We start from the raw sequence: 14,410 nt of genomic DNA on the forward strand, positions 1-14,410 counted from the left end.
TTTTTAGTCGTTCCCATGAATTATCTTTATTGCACACTTTTCACCTGAACATATGAAATGCATCATATACAGGAGGAATGAGAGTGAAGAGGATAAGAGATGAAGAGGGGGAAAAAGAGCAATGACCTGACGCCCAGCTGCACTAAATAACAAACACCAATATAGCGTAATGAGGTGCCACGAGTCTTCCCATCGCAGCTGCTATCCATCATCAAGACGAATCGAAGGGTTAATGTCAACCTTGGGAGGGCAGTGACATTGCATATTACATACATTGTGAGTGTGATGAATAACCTCCCCCCCCCCCTGTGTGATCTCACCCTTCCAACCAGCCTTCGGGAGCATAGAGAATAAATAAGCTGTACATCAAGTTGAAAAGCTTGCTTGCCATTGACATTCTTCTCCGTGGTGTGTGGAAATGTGGAGGCGAAGGTGGTAAACAGGCATCTGTTGCATCACTTCAATATTCTGGATCGTGGAAACGTGCTATATCGTGCTATATGTATGCAGAAGTACTGGGAAGCCAAAAGGAATAGGTTGAAACATGAATGCCAAGTCCAAGAGCCACGGATGTGTCTAAGCATGCGATTTCACAAAAAAAAGGGGAAATGTTTCAGATCAGCGTGTCACAAAGCTAAAGTGAGTGCAGGGTGGCCTGATGAAAAGGCTCCATCAGTGCAGCAGCAGCATTTCCCATATCCAGTGGTTAAACAACACATCCATCAATCTGATTAAGCTGTCATTTTTGTTTTCCATGAAAAGCCTTCATTGTCTTGATAAAAAAAAAATACATCCAGTCCATCCACGGCGAGGCGGTTTGATGCTCTCCAGTTGCCAATAGTTACCAAAGCTGGCTGAGAGCAAAAATCCACTCGGCAGTGAATGAAAAGCATGAGAAGTGTTGGAAGGGTGGATGGGGTGTATTATATCACTGAGGGTTTTTTCAAGGACCGCCACGAGAGCCGTTGTCAATGAAAAGCGTGCCTCATCAATGTAACGTCCGGCGCAGGACTCGTCACGACCCGCCGAGTTCTAGTCTCTTCTGCTCCGTTGTGTTCAGTAGCCTCGTGTCATTCTTTGCAACCGTGTGTGCTGTTCTCAGACCGAGAGGAAGTGTATATATATATATATATATACACATTTGCCCTGCAACTCCATGTTTTGTGATCAGTCTGAGTTAACAGCCACATTGTCTCTTGCTTCCATATGAAGTGATTGACAGGTTCTCCTTTGACGACCCTCCAGTACACCTGCTGCTGCACCACAAGCATCAAAGAAGAAGCAGGCCACGAATAGCAGGCGCCAGTCTGCATGACGTATTTGCAGTTGCATCTCTCCGCCAGGTGAGGGCGCGATCGGGCCCCTGGGCGGTTACAGGCATCGGGGAAGGGGGGCTGGGAATCCTGCAGGAGTCCGCCAATAACAGCTCGAGTTGGAGCCTGCTCGTACTACCAGAGCCACACCGAGGTCTCTGCGCGCATCGCACACACACTGCTGGGAGCCGGCAGACAGCACGAGCACGCAGGGAGGAATCCGGGATTCTTTCTTTTTCTTTTTTTTTTTTTTTTTACATCCGTCGGTCGCAAAGACAGCACTGCCTCTCTGGTTTGATTCCTTCAGGTGGGATTAGACTCCCGACACACACGCGTCAGTCCCCCGATAGAGGATCACCCTGCTGGGCTCCGCGTACCTGGAAGGACGAGAGAGGACTCGTTCGCGTTGTTCTCGGCTGGATTATCACTTTCAACAAAGCGCACACAAGTGGCCGTCGGAGTCGAACCGAGGGATTACAATTGTTTGTAAAAAAGGGTCCGGTGTGCGTGCGCGTCTCCGTCTCGCGCTGGACTTTGGAGCCGAAGCGAGGAGCTTCTTGTCGGTTGAACCGCACTTGACAGGAGCGACACCGAGTCACCGACGCGATCCACCGACAACCGAGTTCGTACTTGTAGCGACCGAGGCGGGGGGGAAAGCGAAGATCCTGCGAAAATGCCTCTCGCTCAGATCTCGGAGCCATGGCCCACGATGGAACTGGTGCAGCTCGAAACAGAGGTAATGAGAGGTGGAATGTGTTTGTTTTTTGCATGCATGCATCGTTTCCGTTTATATTGAATTCAGATTTGGTTCTGATTTTATATAAAAAATAAAAAAAATGGCGCGCAAGGAACACATCTGGCCACTAGAAATAAAAAGTTATTTTAAACTTTCTTTCTATAACGCTTAATAATTCATCATGTGTATCCAGTGTTTTAAAGCAAAGCAAGTTAAGAATATCTGGATCCCACGCAGACACTCTGGAGACACCCCATTACAGGCTTTATGATTGACAGTCTTGATCAATGGGGAAATGTTTCACTGTCAGTTTTTTTCCAATTTGACCCAAAAGTTGCTTTCATAACTCAATGTAGAAATACTTCACTTTTCTCATCTTCCACACTTCCTCTTGTCCTGCAAAGTGGTTTCCCAGTCGATCCTCTGTCATGTCCTTTCACACATGGCATCACAAAAAGAAGGATGGAGACCACTCCTATTGGCTCATGTGGACCATTAAACTAAGTGGTATTAGAGATTCATGCATCTGCCCACAAACAAGGTCTGTGGATCTTATTGAGTAACCGAGTCATGGTTGCTGGAAAGAAATTTTTTTTCAAATGTATTCTTTTTGGGGGGCTTTGAGCCATATCGTCCCATTAAGTAAGCAGATCTTGGGGGTGAACTGTCCCCTTTTTAAGTTGGGGTTCTGTTGCGTGCATTATTAGCTCTTTTTCTTATCCATGCTAATGTTTTACAATTTAGTTTAAAGCAGCACTTGTGCTGCCGGTCTCATGCTGCAGCAGTCTGTGTTTCAGAGTTTTAATGAAACCACCAGAGAAGTGTCTCATTCCACAGCACGTACAGGTTGGCATCTTTGAGAACGGACTCTCACAAAGACAACCGTTTTCGGGACCCCTGTTATTCTGATGTGGCATCATTATTCACGAGGTTGGACAGACCGTTCCCTTCGTGAATATGCATGTGTCACATCGTGGTGATGAGCAGACTGTCCTGTAATAATTCACTGTTTTCTTCTAGAGTGCGATATGATATCTGGAGGGTCCTCTAGCCCCGAGAAAATCCTCTCTTGAATTAGCCAGCCTATTAAGCAGGTGAAGTGAGCCCCGTTAGACCTCACGTTTCGTCTAAACAACAACAATACACCGTGTCCTCAATCAGCTCCACGAGAGATTATAAATTTGGCTCATTTTTCCCCAATCTCTGGGCTCAGACGGCCCCCTCTGATTTAAAAAATGAAGCTGAGGAAATAATTTGCAAGAATTTAGTGAAAATGTTTACTCTCATTACACTTGAGGCCCTGATTCATGAAAGGCACGGATAATGAGTCTCTACTCATTACGCCAGGCATTCAGAAATAGTTGAGTAGGCATTCTGTATTGTTCACTTGCAGTCGCAGTTAATTGTGGAGCGGACATCGCCAGTTATTGGTTCTTATGATAATAATAAAAAACAGAGTGAGAAATTGTTGTAGAAACGACATCATCCTGACTTATAAACTCCATTATTCACAGATTTCTGCAGCATGAGTTGGCCAAGTAGCAAATCGCAGCTGAACAGATGGTGGTGCTGATCCTGTGAAGATGCTAAGTTTAATACTATAAAACCATGCCTGTGTGTACAACATACACCTGTGTATATTATAAGGGGAAAAGAATCCATCCAGGATTTGTAATTGATTTGCACCAATGGGTGTCAGGCAGGATGGGATGGATGCCATTTATCTCTGTCACCAACCTACCAGCCGGCTGCACACTTTGGTTCCTGATGGCAGTCATACAAGGAGGGGGGGGGGGGGGGGGGGGAGGTCTGCAATGTCATATCGACAGATGGGACAGACACAGGGAGACACTTGGTTTCATAAAAGATGGAAGAAAGAAAATCGTATCATGAAGACACCAGGCGGTTGTCTCCCCGTCACTCCTTAAGTGAGTGCTTGTGTGCGTCACATTTCCTGGCTTTTTGAGCCCGATGCCGTGGCAAGGCACACGCTCGATATCCAAAAAATATTTGTTTGATTCAGCCCCTTTTATTCATCTTCAAAGCATGTCTGTTGTGAATTAACTTCTCGCTGAATCATCTGTGATAAAGATGCTTAAATCAATCATCCCCCATCCTGTCCCAGTTGAGTCACTACCACCTGCGTTGACCACTGTCGATACAGTTGAGTGAAGGTCCTCCAAAAGATGTGAATCACACTCCTGCCGGTGCAGGTTTCTTCCACAGAAACGCTGGATGTACATTCCTTGAAGCTCGTTCAAAGTCCTTTAAATCCATTGTCACTCTTCCTACTTTTCATACTCTAGTATTTAAGATTAAGATTGGAATTATTGTTCTATCAGTAGACAGGATTGCACAAGCCTAGATGGTGGCGAGAGGACGAGGTGTGATTACGTAACCGTGGCCGCGTAGAGGAGAAAGTAGGGTTAACGTATGGAATGCGGCGCCGTGTTTGTGCAGCAGTGCACGCTCGAGTACTTGTGAGTGTGCACTGCAGGCTTAGCTGCTGCTAATCTGGGTGTGACCTGTTGAACACCTGAGCAGGGCTGGGTGGGCATGTGATAACAAAACCCTTTGCCTGGTAGGTGCCCTGAGAAAGTGTGTCCTCATGTCTTTTGACTCCCAGTTCAAAGTTAACCCGAGGACGTGAGGTTCCTTATGTTGGGGGAGAACAGCTATAGATTTAATTTCATTTTCTGACCAAAAGACGACAGCATTAACGTGAACTTGTTATCGAAAACTGGAAAGATTACAAGGCATTTTGTCAGATAGGATCGCAGGCTCAGACAAAGGAATGGTTATTGTATTTCTTAGTTGCCTAGTTACGGGGCAGCGCTGCTCTAATCAGGCTGTTAAAACACAGATTTATCTACCGAACGCACACAGCTTTCAGCGCTGAGATTGTTTACTTTTGCCTAATCGTACAGGAGTCCTGTGAGAAATTAAAAGTTCTGGCTGTAACGGGCTTAAAGGGCTGGTGTGTAAATCACTGAACAGTGTACTGTGGCCCGTGAATTCCTCCTGGTGGATTTATGTGCAGTTTGTATTGGTTTTTTGTTTTTTTTAATAATTCTTGCACTTAATATTTTCTGTGTGTGTGTGTGTGTGTGTGTGTGTGTGTGTGTGTGTGTGTGTGTGTGTGTGTGTGTGTGTGTGTGTGTGTGTGTGTGTGTGTGTGTGTGTGTGTGTGTGTGTGTGTGTGTGTGTGTGTGTGTGTGCTCATTAAGGGAAATCACCATTAACTGGGCCACTTGGATCAGCCATGCAAAGCTAATGAGGGTGAAATGTGTTTAGCGGGAAACGTTGGGATGCATTGTTGACCACACACAAGACAGTTGGAGGGTTCCCACCACCCGTCTTCACCAGACAAAACAATGCACACACACACACACACACACACTCACACACACACACTGATGACATCTGACACGAGAGGAAGGAAGGTCCACCGTAACAACACACGCTGCACTTCCTCTCGGCTTTCTTTGAAATTTCCGCCAAAAGACATCTGCGCTCGACTTCGAGCTGCACTCGGCCCGCTTAATTGTTTCCATTCTCTCGTCACTTCACATCTCGCAGCTTCAATGAGTGGCACGATTTGGCTGAGTTAAAGTGCTTCCCTCGAGGTGGTGATTAAACTCCAACCAGATGAACTGTCGGTGTTTTAAAGACGCCCGAGGTTGCAGCACCCATCCCGTTCACAGCTGTTGGGGATCGCTGGAGTGGAACTCCAAGCTGGAGACGAGGAGTTTTCCTTCCGTTCATGAGGCCTTTTTGTCCTTTTTAAGTATCCGAGAGCTTTTGTCCTGCGTTACTTTTTTCTGTTTGCCGTTTGATTGTTAACTGCTCGTCATTGTGTTGACTGCTCGTCTTGTTTTGTGCCGTCGAGAGGAAGAGGAAGAGGGAAGGAGGGCACGGAGGAAGCCAACAACCTCGTGGTCGCCTCTCTGTGATGGATAAACAAAGCCCAAAGCGGAAAAAGCAGGGGAGTAGTTAGGGGGTGTTCTCCCGCTTGGCCAGAAAAGACCCTGGTTTCTTTCATAGTTATGAGCATAGATTTATTTTCACAATATGCATCACTAAAGCCAATGTAATATTCAGAGGGAAGTGTCAGCCTTTGAAATACATTTTACTGGAGTCTTTTGTGGCTCCGGGGATGCTACTGTGTTGCATTTAGAGCTTTAGAAACCATTTGTAAGAATGGAAGATATCAGACACTTTTATTATGTTTTTACTGGTCCCACTAACGGAGGACAGTAATAACCCCCTCAACAGGGTACCTTGTTTATTATGAAAGTGAGCCCCCTGAATTTGAGTTTAAATATTTAATTAAAAAAAAAAACTCTTACTTAAAAACAAGTCTCATAATGTATGAATAATGTAATTACAATAATTACCTCATTAAGTACACCGATAATGCTGAAAATATGACACTGTATTTGACTTCCAAAATGTGGTTGGACCTCAGGACCATATTTGAGTTGGGAAAACAAATTCACAAAATTCTCGGGGTAAATGAATAAATAATGAATACATGCATAAATGAGTCCGCTAGACAACCCATCATAATGATGTTGTATTATTTGCTCCTTTTGTAGCCTCACAGTTATAAAACAACTATATCTTTTATTACATAATAAAATATCCCCTCTATTCTCTGCGTGTCCTTCTCCTTCTACCTTTTGTGTGCGACAGAATGATACATCTAATCATGCAATCTGACTGAAATCCTACTCTATCTTCAAAGTTAGCCGCCCACTCCCTGCCGCAAGAAACGCAAGTTGATTTTCCAGAACGGCCTTCAGGCGAGCCACCGTTTGACAAATAACAATGATTTCCCTTTTTTTTCCCTGCAAGACTCACCTAGCGGAGGGAAAGCATGAGCGATGTGCATTTGTGTGTCAGCCCTAGATTAGTAGGTGTGCCGGCAGAGGAGCAAAGTGCTGGATATACAGTGGACTGTTGCCACCCACGCAGTCTTACAAATATTTCGTATCACTCTCCCTCTCGTTCTGTGTCTACACACACACACACACACACACACACACACACACACGAGATATGTTCACTGTCACACACTGACTGTTTCCTACATCTGCTCTCTTCACAGAACGGGCAGAGCACTGCTGAGGACGGAGTCACGCCTTCTGTCAAGGTACATGGCATCTCTGGAACACACACACACATGTACTCACACACACACACACACACACACACACACACACATGTACTCACACACACATGTACTCACACATGCAAAGAAGCACGTACATATGACTCAAAGTTCATTGGACACACTGCACACAATTCTTTGGCTTTTTACATTTTTTTATGAAGAAATGGGGACAAAATTCCATCAAATGTTTGCACAAATCTCCATTTGGAGCCGCCTCGATCTTTGCTGAGGGAGGAAGAAAAAACACCGCCGTGCTCTCTCGCTCACGTGTGCAAAATGTGCGTTGATTTAGTCATTTAGCAACTGCATCGACGGCCCTCGGAGGGCATTAGAGCCGGCTGGTGTTTAATGTGTCGGATGCTGTCCGAGTGAGGCGGATCGAGCGACAGTCTGGGTCGATATAATGGGGCCATAGTGCAACACATTCTGCATGTCCTCGTGTGTCCCGTTAACATATCATCCAGAGACAAACGCACACAACGCCGGCACGTACAGAAACGCGGAGAATCGCCCAGTCAGCTCTTTCCTGCCTCCTGCCTCGGCCTCTACTTTTTATTGTCCAGCTCTGGAACGTGATCCCGGTCCCTCCTCTAGACTATTACTCTCCAGTCATGTAGTGGAGGACAAGGAAGTGTTCCTTCTGGCTCAGCTTCTTCTTTTTTCTTTTTTTTTCTTTTTTTGTTTCCTGTCCTCGCTCTTGAGGGCGATCTAGTCTGAACAGCAGTGTCATTTTTTTTCTCTTTCAGTTCAGAACAATGTGCTGTCACTGTGTGAGAGCTGAGTGTGCTGGATGAGAAAGAGGGGTTTCAGTCAAAGGAGTGACGCCGTTAATGTCTGATGGCCAAAAAAAAAATGGGGGAAGGACAATTTTCAAACTTCCATGGTTTATTTTTGTTTTTATGACAACTTTCTCCGATCATCATTCACTTTTCTTCTCTCTCTCTATCTGTACTCTGATTCAGATTACCGGCTAAATGCTAGTTTTTCCCAGAATCCTCCCCTGCGCTCCGTGAGCTCTCTGGAATCATTTTCATGCAGGGTAACACGATGCCAGAGATTGTTGTGTCAATAAAAACAGAGTTAGCAGCTCGCCATGACATGAGAAAATGTGACTGAAAAACGATGCCAAAAAAAACCCAAACTGGATTGGTCGCATGATGGCAGATACCCGATCCACATAATTAGGTCAGCGTCGGCGCCCATGCCAGCGTCTTGGATCGGTACACCCCTAATCACATATTCCCAATCATACGCATATTTAATTATCACTCGGGGCCCGGGCAGTGCTGTAATATGTATATTGCATGTTGTGCTAATTGATTGGGGAGTATTTCAGTAATGTGATCAGTTATGTAATCTGGTTAGCCTCCAAATGGCTCAGGGATTTTTCTGCCTGCGATTCTACAGGAGGGGGGTAGCTCAAGTTTCTCAAACAACAGGGTAGATGGCGTGATAGCATTATATGATGACGGATTTAGACGGTCCCCCCCCCCCACACCAGATTGGCACCAGAAGGCTGTAACCAAGCGCTATGCTGCTGGTCGATGCCGAGCCGCTGTTCAAATGCTGGGAATTCGATAGCGGCTGCTGTCATCTACTCTAGCCATGGGAGTTACCTGGCACCAGCAGACCTAATGGGAGGGAGAGAGGGTCGGTAACGATTGAGATTCAGGGAGAGACTGTCTGTCCGAGCTAACGTTTGCCCCTGAAATGGGTTTTAAAACGCCAAAGTGATTGTCCTTTAGCATGGAGGTGCGTGTGTGTTAGAGGGCAGTGGGGTTAAGTTTTCCCTGCAGTACTAATGAGTCATCTTCTGTGTCCCGACATCTCTCTCTTTTTCTGCCTGGCTCTTCACATGGTGTAAAAATCCATGAATACACAAGAGCATACGACTTTTCTGTCCCATAAGGCACCCTGGCAGGATACGGTTCACAGGGTTTTTATTCTTTAGCCTTTTTTTTATTGTCTGGTTTAGTACAAGGACACATAAAAAAATAGAATGAAACAAGGCACAAAGCATGGTCTATAATGCTGACTATAACTTATTTTCATTATTTATTTATTTTCCGCATCGTTTTTCATTTATTGACGCCGCAAAAAGATTGTGAAATCAATCTAAGGTGTTATGACATTATTGCAAATAAGAAATAAGAACAAACTACATTCTGATGCCCATAAAGGTATATTTTCTGTATATAATACTGTATAGTTTCACACCTCGAGGCGTCTAAGAATGATACGGATGAATCGACTGTTTGTTTTGTCCAGAACCCATCCACATTCAGTTTATTGATATAAAACCATTACATTCTCTATAGGGAAACCATGACTATTAGAAGTGGAAAAACTATAACGACTATCTCATCTTATTGAACATTTCTCTGTTTGGCTTTTTTCAAACTCTTATCATCGAAGTGTAGTTTTAAAAAAGAGAAAAACTTGAAAATGATCTTATATCGTGTGACAGAACAGTAGCTGCTAACAGCAAATGGCCTGTGTGAGGTGTGTTGGCAGGAAGTCCAAACGGCACCGTCACCTGAGAGGATCCTCGTCTGGTCGCTCCCGTCGCAGGAGGATCATATTAACAAGCAATTTACTCCTTGGCCATAAGCCAGGCTTACAGGGATCTGCTCCCACACTAGTGTGGAAATGTGCCTGTTACGAAACAACAAATCACAGCACAGCATTGTCCTTGTAGATGCCTAGGAGAAGGAAGCCTTGAATGTCACAAACCTCAGTCTCCAAGACAGAAGTGCTTCGGGAAGGTGAATCTTGAGAAAGAGACAGAACCACGGGACTGTCAGAAAGGAAGTTGAACCGGACAATGTGACCTTACACGAGGACACGAATCAGGCCAGCAGCCATATTTGGACTTCTTGCCCTGATTTCATAAGATCTGTTTGCTGCAACATTTCTGCAGGTGTGCTAATAAAAAAATAACTGCATCAGCATCAATTGTCACAATCAAGTAATGCGCTCCTCAAGCAAAAACTGCAAGAAGTTTCTGATTTCAGCTTCCTTCTGCTTTCGTCTCATTTTAAACATAATTCTGGTTATTTCAAATATTTCAAGACATCATATTGACCTGACTGTTTCCATTTTTTTTTTCGATTAACTTCTTTAATTGTTTAAGCGTCCGGTGAGGATGTCCCATTGACTTTCTCCACCAGAATTGATGCGATGAGGATGTATACCGGACTAACCAAATTAAACGATCAGCATTCAACAACATTAGGGAATAATCCACAGGCGAGTAGCGCCGAACGAGGCGGCCGAACCAGACGGACGAATGAAAAAAAAAAAAAAAAGGAACTGAAAGTTTGTTTTGGAAGGAGATTTGCGATCAATGGGCCTCTGCAAACCCTAATACATCATACTGTACCTCCATCAGCTGGAAAACAAGTTTGCTCATTCAAGGAAGCGCATCATTTATATCCGTATAGAGCTGATAAATGGAAGCCAAAAAAAAAATCTCTCATCTCTGGATCAATGACTCTTATCTGCAGACCTGATGAGGCTTGCAGGAGTTAATTAACCCAAACGAGCACTTAAGCCTGCCGTAGTAATAGACCGTCTCAATGAAGTAACAATTGTCTCACTGCTCATTGTGTTGGCTTTGTTAGTGAAGCTGAGTCACTTGATCTAAATGATATCATTGTGTGTGTACTTCTGTGTGTGTGTGTGTGTGTGTGACAGGGACCTAGGTAAAGTACAGTCATCCTTTATGTACAGTGTTTTATATTCTTAAAGGAAATCTAAGCAACCATTAAAATTCATGGAAGAAAAAAAACATTGTTAGTTATTATTTATAAGAAATACATTTTCTTGACTTTTCAAAAAACAATATGGAAATCAAACTTTTTTAGAAGTTCCTGATGGGCCATAATAAGGATTCAAGTGATATTTAAATTTTTATGCTTTAACCAACCACGCATCATAAATCTTAGTCGACGTCTTCATGAAAATATGAATTAGCTTGATTAACAACGGCCATTAAAGTGGTCAGGAGGAACCTTTTCAGGCCTCACACTTTATCACCACCGCTTGTTGCAGTTGATGGATTTTTACTTTTTATTCAATTTTAGTGCTACATTAAATTATCTCAAGAACGTGTAATTCTTGAGTCGTTTGAGAATTGATTGTCATGGTTTCAGATCAAAGCAGCTGACGGCCAGCCCAGCAAACGGAAGAAGCAGGATTATAATTGCATAACTCCAGATTTCTTTGTATTCCTGTAAAGGACACATTCTGAGGACACAGCTTTTGTACTCATTATAGACATGATGGTTAGCACAAGGCAGCTGTAAGAACCTCTGGGGTGTTATTCATTATAAGCATAATATTGAAGGACCAGACCAAGACATTCATAAGAAATAATGTCCCTGGATGTAACAAGGTGGGATGTCGCAGTGTCTGGGTGACATTTTGACTTGAGGCAGGAATGGTTTAGTCATGTTTGTGCAAAATTACGAGGTTTGGGCTTTATGAAACAGCGTTGAGCAACAGCCCGATATATGACTATTTGGAATAAACGGCCCATATGGCTGGATGATATGGTGCTTTTGAAACATTTTAAATATTTTTAAGGTTTAATATTTTTCCTGCAAGAACTACAAACTTCGTACAGTTACATTTTTCAAGTCTGCATTAGGTGAATTTAAATAACTTACCAGATTTAGAGCTTTTGAGGTGTCTTTTAAGTGGCCTTGTCAAGGATGCATGATGGTATAAAAAGTATTGTATACATACAAACTGCTCAGGCAAATTCCCTCTGCTGATGAAGATACGATTGAAAGCTTCAGAACGGCTACTAAATGGTCCTTGTAGTGAGTAAGATAATTATTATTATATATGAGATTATTTTCATTATCAATCAATCTGCTAAATATTTTTTGTTAAAAATTTAGTCTATAGAATGTCAAAAAATTATGGAGAATTTTTTTTTTAATTTCTCAAAGTTGGTATGTGCTTATTATCAATTAAGACAACACAACTATATGATATTTCAATATGATTTCATCAGGATATGATCTCATTGAAGGACTCAAGGTTGTTAAGGAAGATACAATTATATGTTTTGATGAGAGGGCGCAGCGGAGGGGGGGAGGGGCCTTGTCGAAGAGCCTGAGAGGAGAGGGAACCAAGGGGTGGGCAAACGGCATAGGATACTGCGGGAGAGAGAGAGAGAGGGGAGGCAGTGTGGCGTCCCTGCATAGTTCTCCCTCCAGTCAGTCAGTCTGCACACAAACGCAGTCAAATAGTTCAGAGCTGTGTGACTAAAGAAAGACCCGGCTTACAGGAAGTGAAAGAATAACTTGCCACTTCAGACGCACACTCTGGGTTTCTTGGGAATGGCGTGTGTGTGAAGCAGATGCACACACACACACACACTGTGAATTGTGATCCAGTATACCTCCTGCAAATCCGTATATATTCTCAGACCACAAGGCTTTCACATGGCAGTGCATGTTTGCCTCTTCTGTCCATGTGTGTCAATCCGAAGGCGGGCTCAGCGCAGCCTTGGTGTCGAGCGTTTCCAGGCCTGATTAAATATTTACCAGCGTCCGTATAGGCAGGGGATGGCAGCTTACATGTTGAGCGTTTTGACCTCTGGGCTACCGTCGAGCGCCGTGGTGCCACGTCGTAGTGGCCTTGTGTTTGTGCAACCATTAGCCTCTCCATGCGTCTGCGGGCACATGCATGTTGTCGGCATGGCAACTGCTCTCGCTTTCTTTTACAAACATGACCTCTCGTTTGATTCATGTGGAATTCAACCCCCTCCCTCCTCCATCCCAGCACACAGGAATACACACACATGCATGTTCCACCGAGGTAAAGCACTAAGCCTTCCTCGCCAGTTCCTATATATTATCTGTGTGTGTGTGTGTGGATGAACTCGGGGATGAAGTCACATTGGTGAGGAGTCAACGCTGTGGCAGCTGAGAACACCTACTTCCTACCTGCGTGCACCACGCTTGGATTTATGTGAGGGAAGGTTACAACTCCCCGCCCCTGCACGAGTAGTTGTGGTTGCTAGGTTACGCCAGTCACACTTATCAAGTCAGTTGGGATGTTGCACATCTGTATGCTGCCAATAATAAAACGGGGAAGTAAATGGCTAAGAGAGTTTGTTTTTTTAATCACAATTATGAAAGCAATAATAGCATATGCTGTTTAAAGTGAATGAGTGATGATTCATACATCGATATGAGCCTAATTTTACACATTGGTGACGAAGACGCAGACAATATAGAAATAATAATAATATTTTTTTATATCAGGCTATGCATTGTTTTTTAGGAGACTGTTACATATACATTTTTAAGAAGGCCCCAGCTCCTGGCACCCCAGTAGTTCAAACCTTTAAGTGGGAATAATATTGTGTTTGCTTTGGACAGTTTCCGGTCTTTATGCTAAGCTAAGCTAGCTGCCAGCTGTAACTTCATATTGGTGCTATCAATCTTCGCCTCTAACTCTTAGCAATAAAGGCATTTAAGCAGATTTCCCAAAAATATCATCTTAAAGGGAAGGGTCCTCATGAAGGATTCACTGTCTGTTATAGCGCTCTCCTTAGTAGGTAGACTGCAAGTATTGCTCCTTTCAATCTGGCGAATTCCCTGAGCTCCTCCGTTGGCCTGAAGGCAGGACGTTCGAGGAGAAAGGGAATCCGAGTCCTTCTCCGTTCCTTGTCTCTTCCTCTAATTCTCTCTCTCTCTCTCCCTACCTCGGCTGTCTCCTCTTCACTCGGCCCGCATCCCTGCAGGGGCTGTTTGTATTTTACCTCTCCATGAGACGCATCCTATCATTTTTGAATCGCTCCGCTTCTTTTGCCCTTTGGGTTTTGCTGACTAACTGTATAATTTATGTATTTCAAGTGTGCATGGGGCATTTTTGCTATGGAGGTGTTTTTGTTTTTTTCGCCCCGAGCTCTTACTGAAGCTCTTATTCGCACCAGGATTTTGTGTTGTAACGAATCTCACTGTTTTTGTCAGCCTGCGTGGAGTGCCAGATCGCTGAGGATTGCAGAATGGGAAAACATACATCAGTTTTATCGTGTTTAATAAATAACCTGACACTATCTCAGTATGGTACGCTCCCTCAACCATCTGCTGCTCCTGTTTGCCAAGTTGTAATGAATGCCAAATGTAGTTCGCAAATACGGATGATTTAATATGCTGAACTGTG

The 14,410-nt window shown here is 43.9% G+C and overlaps 1 protein-coding gene across 2 annotated transcripts in view; it reads left to right on the forward strand.

Moving 5' to 3' along the window:
* Nucleotides 1–14,410, forward strand: part of rps6ka1 (ribosomal protein S6 kinase a, polypeptide 1) — a gene marked incomplete at its 5' end in the record, with an annotated part of 44,209 nt that overhangs the window by 3,638 nt on the left and 26,161 nt on the right. Inside the window, 2 exons of one of the 2 annotated variants that reach the window (XM_084013644.1) lie at nucleotides 1,597–2,049; nucleotides 7,160–7,204. In XM_084013644.1, the coding sequence (XP_083869770.1) occupies nucleotides 1,987–2,049; nucleotides 7,160–7,204 (108 nt within the window). Of the gene's footprint in view, nucleotides 1–1,596; nucleotides 2,050–7,159; nucleotides 7,205–14,410 lie in introns of those variants that run through there. The other variant, XM_084013645.1, reaches the window with a different exon arrangement.

Source organism: Eutrigla gurnardus (genome assembly GCF_963514095.1).
Source record: "Eutrigla gurnardus genome assembly, chromosome: 7".
NCBI classification, from domain to species: Eukaryota; Metazoa; Chordata; class Actinopteri; order Perciformes; family Triglidae; genus Eutrigla; species Eutrigla gurnardus.